Raw genomic sequence first — 24,379 nt, 5'->3', positions numbered from 1 at the left:
TCTCACTGGGCTCACCCAGTCTTGGGGAGCAGTGTGGACATCCTCCTGTAGAAACTGAGGTCTAAGCTGAGGTATGAAGGATTAGGTCAGTAGTTAGGGAGAAGGTAGACAAAGAGAGGAGAATGTTCAAAGAGAGAGACAAACACTCTGCATAAAGGCGTGGGAGCTAGAGGAAAAAACAAGAATTTAGAATGTGCAAGTTGTTTATTACCTGGAGTGTGTCTGGGAAGTATAAGAAGAGGCTGGAGACCTCAGCAGGGGCTGGTCAGAACTTTGCAAACTGTCAGGGGGGGCATGACAATAACGAATCTCAGAACAAGTCCTTGAGGTGGGTATTTCTGTCCCTACATCAAGTTTGAAGAACAATCAGGGAGTCCAGGTGCCTTGCCAAAGATTATGCTACTGAAAAGAGGTTTCAGAATTTGAACTCAAGCTGTTTGAATAGTTTCAAACTTTCCTCCAATGTCACATTTGATAAATTAGGTCACCTGAAAATCTGCTACAAAAACCTAGAAATGCTAAAAGTACCTGCAAATGTCTGATAAGGTAAAGTAAACATCCTTTCAGAACCAGAGCTGAACTGCACTCACAAGGAAGCAAGAGGACTCAGGGCCAAAAACAAGCATGGGGGCCCTGTGGCCGCCCCTGCAGAAGGGAGCAGGGCAGTCTGTGCTGCAGAATGAGAGCCCAGTGTCCAGCTGGAGCAGAAGACACCTGGGCAGAGTGGCATGTTAGAACCAAGACCCCCATAACTCCAGCTGTTTTTTTCAACCTGGGAACCTGTGAGGATAGGGTTAACACTAGGCTTGAACTCACACAGGCCAACCTCTGAATGACCTTGGTGCCACACAGTGTGTTTGCTTGGGAAATGGAGAGTTACCATAAATGGCCATTGGGGTGTGTGTGCCCTTTGTTGTGTGGGACTCCATCTGATTTAGGGTGATCAGGACAGCACCAAGAATTTGGTGAAGAAAGGATTTACATATCAAAGGGGTCAGAGGGACCTATAGCTCTCGTGGGTGAGAGCAGCAAGTAGGAGTAGCGGCAAGGCCGAGTCCTTAGATAGCTGCTGGTCTCTCAATGAAATGAAGATACTACTATAGACAAAAGTCTCTTTTTCGTCTGTGAGTCTGATGGGCCAACTGATAAGTAAATGCAGTTGTGATGCTGCAGAGGTGGATGAAAAAGGAGAGCCTGACCTCAGGCAGGATTGGGGTTTGCAAAAATTGACTCTACTGACATGGTCTAAGAACTTCCAAGCTGAGACATTAACTCAAAATGAGTTCCAAGCTGTGACAGTTCTAAAGCACCTGCCAGAACCACTGCAAAACCACTCTGTAGGGACACGCCCTCTATCCTAGCTGCCAGGATTCAAAAGACAAAACTCCAAACATAAGCTCACAATCCCAAAGCATAAACAAGGAGGAAACAATCAATCCATTGAGTGAGAATCAGGAGTATATTTAAAAAAAAAACAACAACCCAAAAACCAGCAACAAAAAACAAGCAGAACAATACATACTGATAGGAACTTCGGATAATAGAAATTATCCTATTAAATAAGTCTGGTTAAAAGAAAGGAGGAACTGAAAACAAGATTTAAAAATATGCAGTGAATGGGAAGGTAGAGACTGGCATGGCCCCCATGGAAAACAGTACAGAGATTTCTCAAAATATTAAAAATTGGTCACTATATGATTCACTTCTGGGCGCTGACCTGAAGAATACAAAGTACTAATTTGAAGGGATATAAATTCACTGCAGCAATATTTACAAGAGCCAAGTTAGGGAAACAACCTAAATGCCCAAAGACGGATGAGTGGATTAGGAAGAAACGGTGTATATACACCATGGAATACTGCTCAGCTCTAGAAAAAGATGCGCACTTGGCATTTACAACACCGTGGATGTAACTAGGGGGGATTATGCTAAGCGAAATAAGTCACAGGAGAAAGATGAATACCAGATGGTTTCATTTATATATGGAATACAGAGAAACAAAACAAAGGATCAGATTAACCCAAACCAATAACAGATAATCCTAGAAATCTGACAGCAGGACTGAGGCTGGGAGTTGGGGAGGAGGAAAAGGAATGCAGAGTGGGGAGGGGCATACAATGAGTGATGGTGGGAGACTATGGACACCCTGGGGTGGATGTGGTGTGGTAACACACATCTGAAGGGTGTCACCCTATACCTCTAAATCATAGACAGTGTGTATGTAAACCAATGATACCTCAATAAAGAAAATTTTAAAAATAAATATAAAGATAAGCATAAAATATAGGAGTCAGGCCTTATATCAATGTTGGTGAGAGGAGTCAAATGTAATATACAGTGTGCTTCCACAAGTGGGTGGGTGAGGACATCATTTTCAGAAATGTGGAAACCTAAGGGTGGGGTGGGGAAGGCAGAAAGAGGGAACTCAAGACCCTGACTTGACACATGGTGAGTTTCAGATACCAATGAGATACCCAAATTGAAATTTTCTAGCCATTTCATGAAACATTTTTTTTTAAAGATTTATTTATTTATTTATTTATTTATTTATACAAGCACTGGGTACAGTCAGAAGCATGGGAGGGTGAGAGAATTCACCAGGGCCAGAGCGGGGAGCAGAGCAGGCAGAAAGACCAAAGCACACTGCTGAGGGGAGCAGCGGGCGTCAGGAGAGGTCTGGGCGCCATGCGGGACCCTCCTCCGGTGGCCGGGGAACAGCTGGGGATTGAACCGGCACTGCAGAGGCTGCGGGCAGCTTCGCAACCCAGCGCTCAACCGCTGCGCCACCGGGGAGGCCCTCATGAAACATTTTTGGGCTTGACGATACAACTGAAAAACAAGCAAACACACACACACACACACACACACACACACGGTATACATCTATATACAAATACACACACATATATACAGTGAATAAAAATAGACAAAAATGAAAAAAGTCATTGATATAAAAAATTAAGTAGATGTCATATATGTAAGATTAGACACAGCTCAGGAGATAAAGAACTAGAAAACAGAGCCCAAAAATTATCCAAAATTCACCATAGAGAGACAGAAAGATGAAACTGTTACAGTGAGTTTAAGCAACAGGGAACAGAATAAGAGGAGTTTCTAGAGAACAGACTAAAAACAACAGGGGAGAGGACATTCGAAGATATTATGTAGAATTTTCCAAGAATTAATGGAAGACAAAAAGCACACAGTCCAGCAGAGCAAATAAAACTAAATCTATATTAGATTATATTATATTAGAACAACACCAAAGACAAAGACAAAAATATTAAAATCAATTACAGGGAAGACACTACCTAAAAATAAATTATAAATTAAATGGCAGACCCTTAAACACAACGAGAAACCGAAATGCAATGAAAATAATTTTTGACCAAGCAATTACTTAAGAAGAGGAAAAAAAGATGTTTTACTTAATGTGATGATTCTCTATTGAGAGAACAACTAAAAGAAAACAAAACAAATTTAATTTTAGGAAGCAGGAAACTAAATCCAGAAGCAAGGATTAAAACACAAGAAGCAATGGTGAGAATTGCTAGACATGTGGGTAAACCTAAACAGGAAATGACTGTAAGTAATAACTGAATTAGTAATGACCACCACAATGAGCACTTCTAGGGATGAAGAAATAGAATGGAAATAAAACGCCACCTGATCAGCAGGAGAGAGAAGGTATTAAACCACTCAAAGGACCCTGTATGGTTGGGAGAGGCTGATTAACTTTAGACTTTGTTAAGTCAGGAAAATATATGCTCAAAATTTAAAAGTAAATAATATCAGAATATAAGGACAGAAAAAATGACAATGGGTACTTTGGTGGTGGGCACACTATGGCAGTGCCCGGTGGGGGGATCTTCACTTCCATTATGGAAACAACAGCTCAAACCAACATTAATGCAAAGAAAAAGCACAGTAAATAGGATGAACAAAATAGAAATAAGTCCAAATGTATCACCAGTCAGAGTAAAGGCATAGGGGATGAAACTCAGTGGCTAAAAGCCAGATTCTCAAACTGGATGTAAGAAACTATACCCACAAAAAAACCAGCTGTATACTTTTTACGAGACATGTACAGAACAAACATAAGGATATTGAAAATTGAAGGTAAACAACACAAAAAGACAAGGAAAAAAACACTAGTAAGAAAGCTGGCATACTTACATTAATAACTGACAATGTAAAACTGCTAGACAAAAAACATTACCAGAAATAGAGTCCAAAAAAAATGATAAAACAAATAATTCAGCAGGATGTCTCTTTTTAAAATATGAATCTTTCCCTGGCAGGGGATCGAACTCATGCTGCAGAGGCTGCGAACAGCTTCATAGTGCTGCGTCTTAACCCCTGCGCCACCAGGGAGGCCCGGGAATCTTTTTCTAATTGTGGTAAAACAACATTCGCCATCTTAGCCATTTCTAAATGTACAGTTCAGGGGTGTTTCAGAACATTCACGTAATTGCATAGCCAACCTCTGGGACCCTTTTCAATTTGCAGAACTGAAACTCCACACCCATTCAACAACTCCCCATTCATACTAGGAAGTTTTAAACAACACATTTAAGAAGCGTGTTTTGATGAATACTGGAGAGCACAGTACTCAACAACTGGAAAATACACATTCTTGTCAAGATCAAGTAACTAAAAAATGTGGGTTGGCCTCAGATCTTTCTACAGCCACACTGAACCCTAGAAGAGTATGCAGTTATCCTTAAAAACCCTTAAGAAAGAAAGCATGATGTAAGGATTTTATTATGCAGAGTCAAGCTGCTACCAAAATACTTAAAGCAACAAACTCTAGGACATGCAAGAACTCATCAGAGAATATTGTTCTTATGAGGCTTTTTTTGAGGAGTCTACTCGAAGACAAATCGGAGACAATAAAAAGTAGGAAAAAGCTCACTGAAAGGACTGGTAATAAGCACTGAATCTAATAATTACAGGTCTAACACTAAAAGCCAAAATGGGAACAGTACAATAGACCCATATGTAAATGTTTCATGCCATGACCATGCAGCAATGATGTACAATAACACCTACAAGAGGCAGAAGGCAGAATAAGTGAACTGGTTTCTTCTTTCTTTAATTGCTGGGGATTGGAGGGGGAATGTCAAAGGATGTAAAGCTGACAAATCAAATAATAGTCCAAGCATATTCAAAGTAAGAAGCAAACAGGAGGGCCTCCCCAATGGCGCAGCGGTTGAGCCTGGGTTGCAAAGCTGCCCGCAGCCTCTGCGGCACCCGTTCCATCCCCCGGCTGCTCCCGGGCCACCGGAGGAGGGTCCCACATGGCACGCAGACCTCTCCTGCCGCCCGCTGCTCCCCTCAGCAGTGTACTTCGGTCCTTCTGCCTGCTCTGCTCCCCGCTCTGGCTCTGGTGAATTCTCTTACCCTCCCGCGCTTGAGACGGAAGGAAGGAAGGAAGGAAGGAAGGAAGGAAGGAAGGAAGGAAGGAAGGAAGGAAGGAAGGAAGGAAGGAAGGAAGGAAGGAAGGAAGGGAGGGAGGGAGGGAGGGAGGGAGGGAGGGAGGGGGGGGAGGGGGGGAGGGGGGGAGGGAGGGGGGGGAGGGAGGGAGGGAGGGAGGAGGAGAGGGAGGGAGGGAGGGAGGAGGGGAGGGAGGGAGGGAGGGGAGCAATGATGTACAATAACACCTACAAGAGGCAGAAGGCAGAATAAGTGAACTGGTTTCTTCTTTCTTTAATTGCTGGGGATTGGAGGGGGAATGTCAAAGGATGTAAAGCTGACAAATCAAATAATAGTCCAAGCATATTCAAAGTAAGAAGCAAACAGGAGGGCCTCCTGTTTGGAGGGAGGAGGGGAGGGAGGGAGGGAGGGAGGGAAGGAAGGAAGGAAGGAAGGAAGGAAGGAAGGAAGGAAGGAAGGAGAAAATTTCTTAAAAAAAAAAAAGAAGCAAACAGGAACAACAACTGACTAAAATCAGGGGCAAATGGAGAGGGAGGGAGGAAGACGAAGAGGAAAAATACTAATCTCATCACTGCTCACAGTGGGGATTATTAGATATTATCTAAAGAAATGGACCATAAATGGTGAAGTTACAAATATAGTCGCTAAAAAAAAAATCCACAAGTCAGAAAATAAACACACACACACCCCCCACAAGGATTTTTTTTGCAGCCTTTAAAATCAAAAGCAAAACATAAAATGTACTCAGATCAAATGTGTCTGCATGTCAGTAAGTATAAATAGGTTAAACTTATCTATTAAAACCAACCTTTCAGATTATATCACATAACAAAACCCAATTCAATCCCTATTCAGAAACACACCAAAAACAATGTAATTGTTAAAAAATTGAAAGCAAAACACAGGCAAAAGCACAGCAGACAAATACAAACAAAAGGGAGCAGACATTTTGGTCTTAGTATCAGTCAGAGTTGAATGCTGGCCAAAAAAAATGCCTTTGCTTTTTAGAGAGTAGAACAAAGGTGTAGAACACAATAAATAATTACCCATTCATTAATTGTCAAAGAATATTTGGAAAATAAATAAGAAAGAGTTATGACTTGTGGACACTTGGGAGTGCAGAGAAAGAAATAGTTTCTATTCTTCCTCTAAATTCTGTACAGTTTGAATTCTTGCTGAGAGCATGTCTTTACTTTTGGGAGGAAAAGTAATCAAGAAGAAATATTTTAGTGAAATCAATTATCAGATTGTATATTCTAAGATGAGCATTTTCCACGTTAGCCATTACATGTATTATATCATTTTATTACATAGACAGAACTGCTCCTAGACTTGAAGGAAGTCAGAAAAGCAGATACCAGATAATTTCATTCTGATGTGGAATACAAAGAAACAAAACAAAAAGGACAGACAAAACGAAATCAAAACAAATGCTAGAAATCTGGTTGCAGAATTGAGGCTACTAGTGGGGGAGTGAGAGGAGGAGATAAGAAGAAAGAGGAGAGGGCCCCATGGGAGAGGTATTGGGATCAGGGTGCCTCGGTGGTGGGTATGGTGTGGCGACACTCATCTGAAGAGGTGTGAACCTGTTCCCCTAAATCATATACACTGTTGTAGACTTATGTTACCTCAATAATAAAAAAAAAAGAAACATGAAGCTTTTCAAGATGCTATTTTAATTTGGATAATTATAAAAGATTTAGATAAGTATGTGGTGATGCTCTAAATTTTCAACAAGTTGTTAATATTCAAATTTAGGACAACACGCAAGTACAACAGAAAGGAATTGTACTAACAGTTCACTATGAAAATCCTAAGTACTTGAGAGGTCTCCACTGAAGCAAGACGTACTTCTAAGTACTATCCTTTTACAATATGATAGTGCATCTATATAGTTTTGAGTGTTAAATATACTAAAAGTGAGGACAATTAAGATTTTCAGTTAATACTTGGAAACAGCATACAGTCAGTAAATTGGCCAACTCTTTTCAGTAAACTTTTTAACACAAAAGGTTCCTGGGCAAAAGCAGAGCTATACTTGGATGAAGGAAACAGACACGTGGAGAAAAGTAAAATGAGATCAGGACATTGACCAAATGTCCTGAATTCAAACATCAAAAGAAGGCTGCAAGTTCTACACTCTCCTTTTATTGTGATGAAATATACATAAAATAAGTCACCCCTCTAACGGTGCTCAATGGCACGACACGGTGGCATTACGCTGTGAGCAACCATCACCTTGCTCTGTCTCCAGACTCTCCTCCCTCTCCCCTGGCCTCACTATCTACTTTTTGTCTCTCTGAATTTGACTATTCTCGGTAATTCACATAAATGGAATTACACAGTGTATCTACTTAATAGTTTACAAGAGACGAAATGTTTAGCTGGCTTAGGCATCTCTCCACGTGATGAATATGGCAAGAACTGAAGAGCTGTTTTATTTGGGAGCGGGGTGAGTCAGCTCCCTTTCTGTGTAATGGATGAGGCAGGCAGTGCTTCTTAGACAGAGAAATCTAGTTAGAACATATGAAAAGGTTTTGCTTATATTACCATAAGAAATAATTTTATAGAATTCAGTTCTGGTATATTTAGAAAACAATTTAGTTGAAAAGAAATAATATTCCTTCCCTTAAAACTAATTTTAATAATCATAATGTTAAATACCTTTTTAAAAAGTTCTTACGTATTAGTCACTGTTGCAAAGGTTTTCTGGGTATGATTTTATTTACAGCCACCCTATTAGGAAGGGACTAGTTTATAATGAGGACACTGGAGTCTGTAGAGATGAAGGCAGCTACCCATGGTTTTCTAGGGTCTGCCTGCCTCTGTAGGCTATGTTCTCAATCATTCTATCCAGATTATCTCCCTATAAGCTGGTGCAACTGGCGCCATTTGCCTTTTACCCACTGAAGAATTTCCCAGTTATAACATGCTGTAAAGTTTACTCTAACTCTATGCTTCACATGCCCCCATGGCCTTTATTGATAGATGGAACAATTTAATCACGTACAGTAGGAGGTCCTGAACTTGTAAGTCAGCAATGTATTTCAAAAGAGTTGTGTGTGGAGCAGAATGGCTGGTGTAAAGCAGGACTCTGCACTCAGCAGACTGCAGTGTGAGACCCTTTGCTTGTGTCATCTTATACAAGTTATTTGACTTTTCTAAGCCTGTTTCCTCATCTGTATAAAATCTGAAAACTATTTCATGGTTATTGTGAACATTAAATGCACAAATTAGAAAGCACTAACATTTCACAAGAGTTTGGTAAGCAATTATTTAATTCTATAGAGACCTTTAAATGTAGAGAGAATAAACTGAAGAGGAAAACGTGGCTAGTGGTAGGAACAGAGGGAGAAGCCAATACAAACAGATTCACTGAGGAGTATTACTGTTATCATATTAGTATAAAGATCTTGGCTCTGCTGTTTGCCAGCCATGTGACCTTGGACAAGTCCCTTACCTGTCTGTATCTTTATCTGTTTATTTGCATAAAGGGAGTCCCTATCTCATTGGGTGGCTGTGAGGCCTAAAGCACTTAGCAAATGTTATTACTACCATATTCACCATCATCATCCACAAGCTCCTACTACTATGGTTCCTGAATCTTCCCTAAAGCAAAATGCTCTCTGGTTACAGCACCTCTATCTGTTCCAGACAGACTGTAGTTCTGATCCTTGGATTTCCATGATAGCACATTTCCTTTAATGTCCTATATATTCTTTCAATAACAATCTTCATTTAAAATGTAAATCAATTTAATAATTTTCAAACAGATTTATTAGCCTACCAAAAGGGATAAATTTTATCACCACTAGAAATACATATAATCAGTCTTTTTTGTCTCTTAGTTCCTTACTAAGGAAAAGCATATTGATTTTCTTAATGCTTTTCCTTAGTAAGGAACTTAGAGACAAAAAGCACCACACTATGAAGCAATCCACAGCCTCTGCAGCATGAGTTCGAACCCCGGCTGGCCAGGGAGCAACTCACAAGGCGCCGAAGACCTCTCCTGTCTCCCCGCTGCTCCCCTCAGCAGTGTACTTCAGTCAGTCTGCCTGTTCTGTTCCCCACTCTGTCTCTGGTGAATCCTCTCACCCCCTCATCTCTGGCCTGTACCCCAGCTCTTGTATGCATGCATAAATAAATCTTTTTTAAAAAAAGAAAAGAAAACCAATATTAGAACATATCCAAGAAAACAGTTCTTGATGTCTCAATCAGAAGCATTTCCTTCTTGACAGCACACTTTTTGGTACCCCTTTCCTTATCTGTTTATATAATTCTGATTATACTTTTTCTTTATTGTTCTTAAGTTGGATTATCCTTTCCTTTTTCCTGAATTTCTTCAAGTGTTTATCCATCTCACACATCAGACAATACACTCCAGAAAACAGGGCCTTGCCTCTCCCACTTCCTTTGTGATGACGGTGTAATGAACAAGCAGATTTGAATAAATGACACAAGCGACAGTCAAGTTCCAGCTCCCTCACTTCCCACTTGTCTGTGTGGACAAGTCACTAAACCTGTCTCAGACTCTATGGCGTTTTCTATAAAAAGGCAATGATGCCTAACTGATTTCAAAGTCCATGGATTTTTTTACTTTGCTTCTCTGACTCTGATGGATGGCATTCACGAAGAGTTTCACAATTTCATTCTTAGGCATGCTCATTCAAACCTAAAATTACTACGTGAAAAGAGATTAAAAAAACAACCAATGTCAACCATAGAGGCCAACTGATCAAAATTGTGAAGGTTATTTACCTTCTAACAGTTTGCCTTTAAAGCAGTGGTTGAAATTAGCTTCCAAATAATGGTATTTCATCACATATCATAAGCTATCATAGCTGCCCTGACTCTGCTCCTTAAAGCAAGGTTATTAATCAAAAGTTAACCTGTCCTCACTTATTGGCAGACTCTGAGCTTCCACCTGTCCACAGAAGAATGTGACTTCATGTCCATATGAGTGTGAAACCTCATTTAGCTACATCTATCATTTCAGCTTAAACTCCTTCTTTCCTCCCAATAATTCATGACAAAATAAATAGTATACATTAAACAAAAGCCTTGGTAAGTCACACTATTTCTTTCTTTTGCAGAATTATATCAATATAATAATAATAATAATAATGACTTATTTTCTATAAATTATCCAAGTAAAATGTTCTAACTAATATGTCTGAACAAGATAGAGTACTGAAAGTACTGCAAAATCAAATTCACTCACTTGACATTTCTGACGCAGTTGTCGGAGTTCTTTTATAACTGGGGCTAGAGCTGACTTCTTTTCAGATACCAGTGAATTCAGTTTTTTCACCTGTCATTGAAAAAATAACACAGATGACATAAAACTCCAAATTACAAAAATACTACATGTATAAAGATATTTATTGAAATGTCATATATGTAAGAGCAAAAAAAAAAAAAAAACCTAATAAATTACTTCAATGCCAAATAATGGGCAAGTGATTAAGTAAATCCTGATTCCTCAGTAAGATGGAATACCATTTAACTATTCAAAATATCAATTATTAAGACTGCAAACCATTATGGGAAAATATTTAAATCTAAGGTTGAATAAACAAATTATAAAGTTGCCTGTATACAACTACAATCAAGTTTTAATAAGTAAAAAATACATAATTCTATCGGTCATATAAAGGATACATAAACATAAAAGAAGTGATATTCAAAATACTTAAAACATAAAACATTTGCCCTCTGTACAGCAAAAACCAAAAGGTGATCACCATTTCAGACATGTCATCCAGGGTTCGTCCTTTCATTTCATCAACTTCACTTTTCAGTGCAGACACTCTTTCTAGCTCTTCTTGAGTGTAACTGTATCCAGAAATACCCTTTTTCTCCTCAATAGTTTGCTTTAAAAGAATAAAAATAGGTGTCAAAAATGGGAGCCACAAAATAGGAGTGAAAACCTTGATGTTTCCCCAAGAAATATAAAATTTTAGGGCCTCCCCAGTGGCACAGTTGTTGAGCGCTGGGTTGCGAAGCTGCCCGCAGCCTCTGCGGTGCCGGTTCGATCCCTGGCTGCTCCCCAGCCACCGGAGGAGGGTCCCACATGACGCGCAGACCTCTCCTGCCACCCACTGCTCCCCTCAGCAGTGTGCTTTGGTCCTTCTGCCTGCTCTGCTCCCCGCTCTGGCTCTGGTGAATTCTCTCACCCTCCCACGCTTCTGACTGTACCCAGTGCTTGTATAAATAAATAGATGAATAAATAAATAAATAAATCTTTAAAAAAATATATAAAATTTTAACATACAAAAAAGTTTTAAACAAAGTAAATTAGTTTAGAATCCTAAAAGACAGACTGTATTAACCTCAAGAATAACTCTACGTCTTTATATGTTATAAACTTACACCAAATTTTACTATGGTATCTTCAGACTCACAGGAAATATTCGAATTTTAGGCCTAGAATAATGCTAGGTTCTTAGCACAGAATCAAAAACATAGGAAACTCTCGTGGTGAATGAATGTATTCTCAAGTGATCAATTTTACGTGTATTCACTCACTCACCTTGTATCTATTATACACCTACATGTGTTAAGCACAGTCCTAAGCACAGATATACAGTAGTGAAAAAACAAGGGGAAGGGCCCCTTCCCTCAGAGAGCTTACTTGTTGTGGGAGTAAATATAAGACATGTAGCAAGTAAAACACGTATAGTGAGGTGAGAATGGGATTGAACCTTAACAGGGACATTAAAGAGGGATTTCCTAAGATGATGATATCTGAGCAAAATACCCTGAAGGAGAGAATCCAGGAGGTCAGCAAGTGCAAGAGGCAGAAGGCAGAAAGTAGCACCCCTGACCTTGTAAGAAATGGCCTGGGGGTGAGTGAAGCTGAAAGCAAGTGCGAGCGTGGCCGGGAGGAGAAAGGAGTCATACAGGCCTCAGCTCGTTTGCTGCCACAGGTTCGGTTTATGTCTACTGTGCTTTGCATTCGCAAAATGTCCTAGTTTAAATGACAAATTGTATCATTACCTTATTTTTAGGCCAATGAAAGAGCTTGAACTATTTTAAATGAAATAGTGGGCTTAATGTAGAAGTGACAGGAGAATTTTCATTTTTATTTACTTATTTTTAAAGATTTTATTTATTTTGGGGTAGAAGAACTGGGGTGTAGACCAGACGTGCAGGAGGTGAGAGGATTCACAAGACACAGAGTAAGGAGCTGAACAGGCAGACTGACTGAAGTACATTACTAAGGGGAGCAGTGGGTGAGACAGGAGAGGTCTGCTGTGCCATATGTGGATTAGCTCCCTGGCTGGGGATTGAACTCAGGTCACAGTGGTGATAGTGCTGAGAGTTAACCCCTAGGCCACCAGGGAGGCCCATAGAGAGGGGGTAGAATTTTTAAATGGTCACTTTAACATCTGTGCTGAGATCAAACTAGAGAGGAATAATGTGGGACGGGAATGTTGGTTAGAAGACTGTTCTAATATTCCAGGCAAGAGATGACATAAGCACGAACCAGGCTGGTGGTAGGAGGGGTGATGAGAAGTTGTCCTACATATATTTTGAGGACAGATCCAACAGGGTATTATGGCCGACTAGATGTGAGTGGTGACAGAAATGATGAACAGGGCCTCCCTGGTGGCTCAGGCGGTTAAGCACAGCGCTTTGAAGCTGTCTGCAGCCTCTGCAGTGCGGGTTCGATCCCCAGCCGGCTAGAGAGCTACCCACATGGCACGGCAGACCGCTCCTGTCTCGCCCGCTGCTCCCCTCAGCAGTTTGTTTCAGTCAGTCTGCCTGTTCTATTCCCCACTCTGTCTCTGGTGAATCCTCTCACCCTCCCGCACATCTGGCCTGTTGAAGACAGGTAAAAATAACACTACAACAAGGAAAGTCACTATATTTTTTGAATTCTGATGAAGAATAGATCCTTCAAGTTTCCAATGAGATAAAATCAGGCATGTTCAAAAAAGAAAGAATCAAAATGGCATCAGGTCCAAAGGGCAACACCAAAGGAGAAGACATAATAGTGGGACCATGTAAATAATGAAGGGAAATTATTTCCACCTAAAGTTCTATTCCTAGCCAAGTGGCTATTCAAATAAGATATTTTCAGGTATGCAAAAGCTCATGAAGTCTAAGTACAATATATCGTTTTCTTTCTGGAAGCCACTAGAAAGTGTGCTCCATCAAAATAAGGGAGTGACCTAATGGGGGAAAAAAAAATCACACAAAGAATGCAGGAAAATAAGAGATTCCAGCCAAGATATTTTCCAGGGTGATGAAAAAAAAAAAAATAAATCAATCTTTAAAAAAAAAAAGAAAGAAAGAAATGATGGGCAAAGAATGAAGCCAAGGCTTCTGGCCTCAAGAACTGAGAGGGTAGAGATGCCATTTGTTGAGGTGAGGAAGACTAGGGTTTAGGTTTAAGGGTTTAGACCAGGTTTAAGGGAATAGTGAAGACCAAAGCTTAGTTCTGGACATATTAAGTAGAGGGATCAAAATGATAAATGTATAAGATAGGAATTTGAGGAGAAATCTAGCCTTCATGTGTAAATTTATGAGTGGTCTGCAAGTGGAGGGTCTTTAAAGCATGAGCCAGGACAGACTCACTAAGGGAGTAACGTTAAAGAGGGGACCCAAGGGCTACCCTTGGAATGCCAACATTTGGAGCTTGAAGAAATGACAATCAGCCATGGAATAGGGACAGGAGTCTGGCAAGGGAGAAGAAGCAGGGTGAAGTACTTGTATGAGGAGACAAGTAAATGAAAATTTTACAGCAAGAAAGGGTCCTCAACTATGTCAAATGTTGCTAATAGGTCAAGCAGGAAAAGGACTAAGAAATGACCACTGGACTTAGCAATATGAAGGCACTGGATGAGACCTTGATGAGAAATTCTGGTGGAGTGATAGGTATGAAAAACCAAGCAGAATGGAAGAACCTAAAGGAAAAACTCAAGATAAGTCGCGAGAGAATGGAAGAAGGGATGGAATTTGGGGCGATCAATAACACTGGAGCCTAAAGGAGCAGTGGAAATGACAGGGAATTAGCCCAAAGTTCTGAACCAACTTCCTCTTTGGCATTACCAATCCTAAGCATGCACAGGCAGAGTAAGACTCATAGAAACCACGTGGGGATGAGCAGATGGGTTGTTAAAGAGCTGAGCAGAGATTTCCGACTGCTCGTCGCGCTCTGGAGGGAGGAATTCAAGATCTGTTCAAGTGCAGGGGGCCTTAGTAAATGCCCCAGACCAGCAGTCAAAACCTCAGAGGAGCTACTCCTTTGGAGCAAGGACTGTAATCGAGGAGTCAGCTAGGGAATAGGAGCAAGAACTTCTTCCTGGGGGTGAAGTCTCCCTCCACATGTATAGGGCTACATCTTAGGAACAAGAGAAAACTGGAAAAGTACCAGCTCTAACTAAACTGGATCAAGGTGATCTGAAAGAAGAAAAAAAAGCTCTTTCAAGGAAGAAGTAATGAGGTCAAAGAACCTCCTTTGGAGCTTTAAAGAAATCCCTAGTTCCTATGGATAAAGGGCAGGGGAAGCTGAAAAACAGGCCTGGGACTTAAAAGACTGGCAAAACTTCAGAGAAGGCTTAATGCTTAATCTAGGCAAATATTCTATGCCAAAGTCAAGGCCCTGATAGGGAAGAGAGAGAGTCTGTGTTGGGGGTGGGGATAGCTGGGTAGATCCACGAGAGAGCCCTGAACCTGAGATTATCCCGTATCCTCTGGCAGTAGCAAATTGCTTCGCTTGTTGGTCAAGGGCCTGAAAGAAACAAGATAGCAAGACTGGAAGACTGGGGACAAGGAGGTCTGGCGACGAGGCATGTGGTGGGACCTGTGGGAGCAGACCTGGGTGAAGGTCTTCTTATCACGTTAATGGCCACCAGAGGATTTCTGCAGCAGAAGAGGCGCTAAAACAACGAGTGAGAGAAGAGTGGCAGATGTCAGCTAGCTTCTGCCACTGGTCACCCGGTGCTTGAACTATGGGCTCACAAACACGGTCACTATATTACCAGAGATTGAGACTAAGTACAGGCCAAATACCACAGTCGTCTGTCTCTGTCTCTCTCTCCACTCTCTCCCTCTCCTAACTGGTGCCACTGTGCTGTCTGACCTGGCAGCATTAGAGACCAATCCTAAGCTCTGGTTAGGGAATCATCATCCTTTGAGGAATCCAATCTTCCAGTTAGTGGCAAATTGTTAACATTAGATCCTTTCTGTCCTGCAAAGGGCAGCATTTCATCCTGAGATTGACCTATATTTCGGGCATGGGTTTGCTTTTCTGGCCCACAGTGCTTCAGCCAGCACTACTATCCAAGGACTCAGAGGGTCTGCTCTACGGATTTACAATCCATATTATATCACCTCAGACCAAAGGAGCTATGGTGGGGGACACATGATCACAGGAGTCGGTGGCTGGATCAAATACCACACCATCCAGAAAACTAACAGTCGGACAGAAAAGTGGAAGGGCCTCTTGAAGGTACAATTAAGGTGCCAGCTTGGAAACTGACGTGAAAGTATGAGTTCTATTCTTTAGGAGGAAGTGCGTACCTTAAACCCATGACATTATACAGCCCTATGTTCCAAAAAGATAGGCACATGGGTCCTGGAACCATGAATAAAAGTATGATTGTCACCAGATACCAGGACTCCCACTTATTTACTGAAGGAATGACGCCTCCCTTCTTGACAAGTTCAGGTTCCGTGTGCACAGATGTCTGGCGGCATGCTTCCACCACGAGACACAGTCAGAGGCCCTGTACACTTAATGCTCAGGCTACCATCTTGTCACTTGAGCTCCTCGTGCCAATAGGCCAGTAGGCAAAGCAAGCAGTTATTATATTGGCAGAACATCACAAGGCTATAAAAGATGCTGCCACAGACGGGGCAGGTAACAAAACATCTGGTTCTCAGGTGGTTCAGGGTAAATCTTGGTACTTTCATGTCCAGTTTTAATCAAAGTGGCTAAGAACAAGCACAATATGGGCTTGGTTACTGAAGTCTCACACTTCTTAAAGACCAGGGACTGGGTCATCCTACCAAGAAAGCCAGCCAGCTAAGCGGAAATGCTAGCCAAAGGTGAGGGAAATCTAGAGCGGGCAGTAGAAGAAGATGTGGAGAATCAAGTATGTCCTTGGGGGGGTGTCGCTGGTGGTGCAAGGGGTTAAGACGCAACCTCTGAAGCTATCCACAGCCTCTGCAGCAAGAGTTTGATCCCCAGACAGAGAGCTGCCAACAAGGTGCAGCAGACCTCTCCTGACTTGCCCGCTGCTCCCCTCAGCAGTGTATTGTAGTCAATCTGCCTGTTCTGCTCCTCACTCTGTCTCTGGTGAAGAGACAGAGTGAGGAGCAGAACAGGCAGATTGACTACAATACACCACCTCCTGCACCTCTGGCCTGTACCCCAGTTCTTGTATGCATAAATAAATAAAGCTTTAAAAAAAAAAAAGTATGTCCTTGGGGCCAAATGGAGCAATGAGAGTTTTAATTTGTTTTCATTTTAACTAGCCTCCTGTAAATTTTCCTAGCAATTCTCACCAACCAGAACCCTGTAGAGCCCCCACCCATACCTAGATGAAGTGAATTTAATGTACAAATGAGCTGGTCAGTAGTACAAGGGGTGGACGGTAGTTGGTGTCCCACTCAGACCTCGTATGCAAGCTGCCATGAATGCTGACTGCTGCTGATGCACAGGTACCCCTCCTTCAAGGAATGCCCTCAGGCCAAGGGGGGCTGCTCCTTATCTAGGGAGTTCCACCCTGCCATAGCAATGACAGACTGACAGGGGGGTAGAAGTCTCCCATTGGGACTATGTCCTGGGCTGGGCTGTCTTCTGCTGTCCCATCTTCTCTTTTCTCTGCCCCTCCTTCTGAGACACTCTCTCCCTCAACAAGCCACTTGCACCAAGTATTCCCTTCTTAGGTTCTGTTTTTAGGGAGCCCAACTTAAGAAAAAAAATGAAGTAAAAACTGATGAAACTAGAAGGAAAAACAGGGAAAGCAACAATCCTAGTTAGAGATTTTAACACATCTCTCTCAATCACTGATGAAACAAGCAGACCAAAACGTCAATAGGAAGATTTGAATATTATGCTTGACTGAATAGACAAATTTATTTTTTTTAAAGATTTATTTATTTATTTATACAAGCACTGGGTACAGTCAGAGGCACGGGAGGGTGAGAGAATTCACCAGAGCCAGAGCTGGGAACAGAACAGGCAGACTGATGAAATCCACTGCCGAGGGGAGCAGCAGGCACGGCAGGAGAGGTCTGCGTGCCATGTGGGACCCTCGCTGTCAACCGCTGCGCCACCAGAGGTGGCCCTGAATAGACAAATTTAGAATACCATCCCTAACAATTGCAGAATAGACAAGCTTTTCAACTGCACATGGAACAATGACCAAAATAAACCATATGCTGGGCTGTAACACAACACTCAACATGTTTCAAAGGGCTGAAACCACACATTATGTTCGCTGGTCACAGTGGAATCAGCTAGAAATAAATGACAGAAGGTAACTAGAAAATCCCTAACTGCATGGTCTTAAGCAATAACCAATAGGTCCAAGAAATCACAATGGAAATTAGAAGATATTTTGAAGTAAACTATAATGCAATTGCTACATATCAATGAAAAAATTTAGTGCCATTATAATCGATGTGTGATTCATGGTAAATTTTCCATCTTTAAAAAAAAAAATTTTTATAAATCTTCAATCTTCAGTTCCTACAAGTAAAAAATATTCAACAGGGCCTCCCTAGTGGTGCAGCGGTTAAGTGCTGGGTTGCGAAGCTGCCCGCAACCTCTGCAGTGCCGGGCGAGGGTCCCACATGGTGTGCAGACCTCTCCTGCCACTTGCTGCTCCCCTCAGCAGTGTATTTTGTCAGTCTGCCTGTTCTGTTCCCAGCTCTGGCTCTGGTGAATTCTCTCACCCTCCTGTGCTTCTGACTGTACCCAGTGCTTGGATAAATAAATAAATAAATCTTTAAAAAAAAAAAATTTCAACAGCATGAGACAGAAAAGTTCCTAATATCAGCTAAACACATGGGTTGAGACTTCATTTTTTTCTACCAGATTATTGCCAGCTGGTAAGCCAGTATCCCAATGAAATAATTTTCCCACAGGTGAAAGTAAAAAAAAGTGAAACCAAGAAAACTCAGAGGAACTGGCATCCACCATGAGAACAACCTCGTTGGGAGAAGGACTGCTCTGGGTTTAACTCTTTTCTGACAAACAAAGCACAAATACACAAGGCATAAACCCACAGGCAGATATCTGCAGAGCACCTTCCTGGGGTATTTCTTTTCAAAGCTTCATGGAAGTGGCTGCTTAGAAATTTTTGCCCAGCAGGCCATGATAAATAAATATTATAGCAACTCTCTTGGTAGTATAATTTTGCTTACATTAACTAGCTAAGCAAAAGAAAACCTATTTGGAATTCAAATTCTATTAATAATATGACCCCAAAGTCAGCACACATCAAAAAGTTAGTGTTTACTGTCACATTAAAATCAGCTTATATGACATCTCATAATTAATTAAAGAAAATGAATAATTTTATGATTTTCCAATTAAAATACTACCCTTGGTACAAAGCTATAACATATAAACATCCTGGCATTTGTATTTTTAACACCCAGAGATGTAAATACCAGGTGGTGTTGAATATTCTCATGACGTTGCTTAAGAAGTTCTTCTGTCCTCTGAAGGAGACCAAATTCAGCTTTGAATTCAGCTATTATCTGATGCTTCTTTTTGAACACTGTGCTCTTGCTTCGAAGTTTACTGACATATCGTTTGAACTGTAAAAGAAGACAGTACACAATTTAATGAGTAGAAAAGTCACTGCTAAAAGCAGATACAACCTAAATCTGTTAGAAGAAAAATTATCTTTTCTACTAACATCTATTGCAATTATGTAATAACAACTTAATTTTAGTAGAAAACTTGAAAAGATGAACTGCTCAATTAAAATACTTTTTTTGGAGCCATCATAATAATGTAAATCCTTATACAAACCTACTCATCTTGGGCTTTATAAATAAGAATTAGGAAAGCAGAAACCCAATCCTATAAAAATAAAATGTTTTTTGAAAAATAGAAGAAAAAATAGGAAAGCAATTCTGAGACATTGAGATGAAACTCATCCCAAATGTTAATATTACAAGTTTGGGAATTCACAGTTGCTTAATTCAGGTATTTACCTTCGAGTGATATTAGAGTTACAATTACTCTACTCTAATGGAAAGACCTCGTTATTGAGTAATACCAATTAGAGTTTAGAAAAGCAAATGAAATGAGTATTTAAATGTGTTCATTTGATAGGTACTATTTGTTGACTATTATGTATTAGGCACTGTGCTACACACTGCGAATACAACCCTATAAAGAGAAACTCACGGGACTTGCCCTCATCAAGTTTAAAGAACAGTGGAGAAGGCAAACACTGACCTGATATTTACAACCGTGGTGAGCATTATAGCGAAGTGAAGGGGCCCTGAGAATAAGTAACAGAGTGTTGGGATGAAGGCAGGAAAGGTGGGGTATGTGGGTTATGACAAACTTCTCCAAGTAATTATATTTTAGCCAAGACTGAAGAAGTAGGAGTGTGTTAGAGGAAGGAGGAAAAGGCAGGGAAGAACATTCAAGTAGAGACAGCAAGTGTAAAGGTCCTGAGGTGCCAGTTTATTAAAAGTACTAGTTGATTTGAGAAGAAAGTGCCAGAAGCAAATGTGAAAAATCTCTGATATTGCTGAAACAGAACATAATACTTAAAAACAACCACCACTAAGTTCCTCTTAAATACCACTAGTACTAAAAATTTTCAGCTCTTTTTACTACATAAAATACTATTTTTTTTTTTTTTTTGCTTTGACTATCTTTTTATTAGTTACATTAAAAAGAAAATTTCCAGCCCTCCCCGGTGGCGTAGCGGGTTGAGTGCAGCGCTGTGAAGCTGTCGCGCAGCCTCTGCAGCGCGGGTTTGATTCCAGGCTCGCCAGGGAGCAACCCACATGACGAGGCAGACCTCTCCTATCTCACCTGCTGCTCCCCTCAGCAGTGTTCTTCGGTCTACCTGACTGTTCTGTTCTCCACTCTGTCTCTGGTGAATCCTCTCACCCTCCTGCGCCTCTGGCCTGAACCCCAGCTATTGTATAAATAAAATAAATCTTTATTTATTTTTAAAATATTTTATTTTATACAAGAACTGGGGTACAGGCCAAAGGTGCAGGAGGGTGAGAGGATTCACCAGAGACAGAGTGGGGAACAGAACAGGCAGACTGACTGAAATACACTGCTGAGGGGAGTAGCAAGCAAGACAGGAGAGGTCTACATTAGCCATGCCAATGTACCTAGAGTCTAATAACTTGCAAAATTTCCTTTTAAAGAATAAATTGGGAAGCTGCAATAACCACAGACTCAAAATCTCTAGCCGGCCAGGAATTGAACCAGCTCTGCAGAGGCTGTGGACAGCTTCACAGCACTGTGCTCAACCTGTTGCACCACCAGGGAGGCCAAAATAAATCTTTAAAAAAAAAAGAAAATTTCAATTGTAAGACCTTGTCTTATTAAACTTAAACCCATTACTTTAAAACAAAACATCCATAGTACATAATATGACATAATTCTTTGAGAGTCTTAGCCTTTAAATGCCCAGTCCTTTTTAAAGCTAATTTTGGGGAGGGGAGGGTTATAAATAATTTATGAATAAAAATAATGATCATAGTACAGAAATTTTATAAAACAGAAAAAAGGAAAAATTCACTCAAGGCCACTATCCCAATGCAAGTATTATTACCATGTTGGTATCTCCCTCCTAATTTTTAAGGCTAAATCTAAGGTCAGCAATGCAATATTGTAAGGTAGTAAAATAGGAACTAAGACATTTTTAAGATCTTAAGTTTTTTGTTTTTTTTTTTTAAGACTTGACTGATTCCTGAATATACAAAGAAATTCCTTAAGTATAGTAAGGTAAACACTCTTCACATAAAAATAACCTTATTCCCAGTTTAGATATTTTTTTAAACTTGAGTTAAACTTTAACAGAAAAGAAGAACGTGTTTTTAGAGGAAGGAAATTCAAAATATTTTTTCTATTCATGATTAAGTTAATTTTAATATCAAGGAATCCAGCCCCAACACAGCAAATTCTCAATGGGTCGATTACAGAAACAGTTTTAAAAATTTAAGCCATGCCAATGTACCTAGAGTCTAATAACTTGCAAAATTTCCTTTTAAAGAATAAATTGGTAAGCTGACATAACCACAGACTCAAAATCCCTAGAGTAACTATATGTTCTATTAAAAGTGTCCTGGGCAAAGTGCCCAGAATGAAATCAACCCTGTTCATCTCCTGTCCTCTGTATCGTCTAGGCCAATTTTCCTTTTCTCTGTCTTGCTGTGTTCCAGAACTATTTTTAAAAGCTAAAAGCTATACATGTTTTTGGTAAAACAACAAACCCACTAATTACTCAATGTGCTCTATGCAGATTGGTTATTTATTATTCGACATTCATTGGATGAGCTTCCCAGGGAGGACAGTGGGGTTCCCCCAGCAAGGCTGCCCACACCTGAGGAGTCCGTGGCCAGCACTAGGCACTCAAGGGACGCGGACCCCTGAGGGGTTGGGGGGAAGAAAACACTGTCATTGCTTCTCTTTCATTGGGAGCTGCTTCTCTCACTTGCCATTTAGCATAGTTCTGAGCTTTCAAAATGCAATAAATAAATAAATAAATAATTTTTAAAATCCACCACAAACACACTGATTTGAACTCTTCAGACACATTTTCAATAATTTCTGTAAGACATGTTTCCGGGTATGATCCAAAGGAATATTGGGTTTTGATAAGTTCTGCCAAGGTGCAGAACAGGCTATTTATTTCTAGTATTTTTATAATTATTAATTTGATAAGCAAAATGGTCTTCTTTGCGTTTCATTATTACATTACAGAATTGGACCTTCTTTATGTTTATTGAATTTATACCTCAAATAGGTGAATTTTTAGGAACCATTAACATACTTTTTAAATTATTGAAGCTCTCAAAGGGACTTTATGTAGATTGTATTTATTGATATTTTATCATATAAAGAAATTAAAGTTGAGGAAATAGTAAAATACAAGGAAACAAAGTACACATTCCGTCAGTCACCAGAGGAGTGGTATTTCTGTCATTCACGAAGCTCTGATGGCCCCCACTGTACAGAATGAAACTAGGCTCCCTTTTTGGAGCAGGGAAGTCAGGATGGTGGCTGGAGAGGTGGGAAGTGAATTGGGAGCTGCACAGAGGCACAAGTAATTTTGGGGAGCTGCACAGAGGGAAGTGGGTCCATTGGCCGAGGGTGCAGGGAAATGAGGAGGGTGGGGGAGTGGAGCAGAGTATGGGTGACTGAGGACACAGAGTAGTAGAGGGTGATCACAGCGGTGGAGACCAGTCTGGGACTAAGAGGTACATAAAAAGTTAAACAAAACCAAAAATATGAGGTCAGTATCAGTTTTTCTTCTTTTTTAAATTATTTCTTTTTATCGAGGTCAGTCTCAATTTAAGGATTTGCAGTCATAGCATACTCTGTGGCTCAGCTGAAAACAATGTTTATGCACTCCTAACCCACATGCTAAATAATGGCTTATGAAACGTTGTGATTCTATTGTGAGGTTATAAAGAAGGGAAGGATTGCGCAGAGCTAAATCCTCATGTCTTATGGTAATGCACCCAAAACTAAAGTCAAGAAATTTCAGAATAAACATGTCAGTTAGAAATACAGACACTAGAGATACTGGAGGAAACATTAAGAGTGGTTGTTTCCAGAAAGCAAGTTGGAGAGGGGAAAGACATTTTTTTCATTATCAGCTTTTGTAGCACTGTATTAGTTTTTAAACTACATATAAATATGTTTATAATTCATTTATATAATTATAAATATTTTTATAATTAAACCAAATTATAATTATTCTAAAAGGATAACACTCCGAGACACAAAATGCCTATCACTAACAAAAATCTAACAGCTGATTGATTTTATTTTGGATAGACTTTGGATATTAAAAATTAAAAGTATGCATAATTCCAATTTATGAATAACTTACATGAGCAAAAATTCACAAATAATTTCACAGGAGCACTTCAGAGTATCCTTAAAATCACAGCTCTATGATCAGAGAAACTTAATTTCAATGGTTCTACCACTTACAGTGACCTTGGGCAAGTTTCCTTTTTCTCTTTACATAAAACTTCCTCAACTAAAAAAAATTGGAGATAACATTGATCTCAGAGTGACTGAAGATCACATGAAAATGCGAGTGAGACAATTAGCACAACCCCTCCTATACTGTCACTAAATAGAAGATATTGCTATAATTAATTATGCTGTAATGGCTCAATAACATAAAACAAGTTATTCACCTAGAGATTTGCAATTACTAACACCATAAAAATCGTCACAGTTTTGTAGTCTGTGCTTGAACATATAGTAGTCTATCCTTTATTATTGTGTAAAGGGATTTCATAATTTTTGAGGATCAAAACATATAATGTTAAACATTATAAAATAAATGATTGTCTAAAATAAAACAAAGTCATTTTTAAATAAGAACTATAAAATGTACTAAAAAATCTATGAAAACTGGATAGTGGATAATGATTAATAATGTCTGTCACTGTTTGAATACAGTTAAGAGAACTTAGAAAATAAGAGGTAATTACTGTTCTTCCTAAATACTAAAGACATTTTAAGTACTGTTCTTCCAACTAGTACAGACATTTTAAAGAAATGACCAGTAAGTGAACAGAAAAGTAAAGACCTAGGTGTGTGGATGTTCTCTAGAATTAAAATAGGATAATTACTACTGCAAGAAACTACAAATCTACATACTTGGAGTGGTGACCACGTTAACATTTTGTGTAAATGCCCATAAACGAAGATTGGGAGATAAATAAGGACTAAAAATAGCTGTTGTGTTAGGCA

General features: G+C 40.0%; 1 protein-coding gene across 2 annotated transcripts in view; it reads right to left on the bottom strand.

The window, feature by feature from the left end:
* The window catches only part of IFT81 (intraflagellar transport 81), a gene marked incomplete at both ends in the record, with an annotated part of 63,541 nt that overhangs the window by 10,665 nt on the left and 28,497 nt on the right, over window positions 1-24,379 (bottom strand). For both annotated transcript variants that reach the window (XM_084253076.1, XM_084253077.1), the window contains 3 exons: window positions 10,658-10,747; window positions 11,181-11,309; window positions 19,069-19,218. In XM_084253076.1, coding sequence (XP_084109202.1) covers window positions 10,658-10,747; window positions 11,181-11,309; window positions 19,069-19,218 — 369 coding nt within the window. The remainder of the gene's footprint in view (window positions 1-10,657; window positions 10,748-11,180; window positions 11,310-19,068; window positions 19,219-24,379) is intronic.

This window comes from Talpa europaea (genome assembly GCF_964194135.1).
Source record: "Talpa europaea genome assembly, chromosome: 14".
Taxonomy (NCBI): domain Eukaryota; kingdom Metazoa; phylum Chordata; class Mammalia; order Eulipotyphla; family Talpidae; genus Talpa; species Talpa europaea.
Note: the sequence above shows the minus strand (reverse complement) of the source record. Positions and strands in the feature narration are given on the sequence as shown.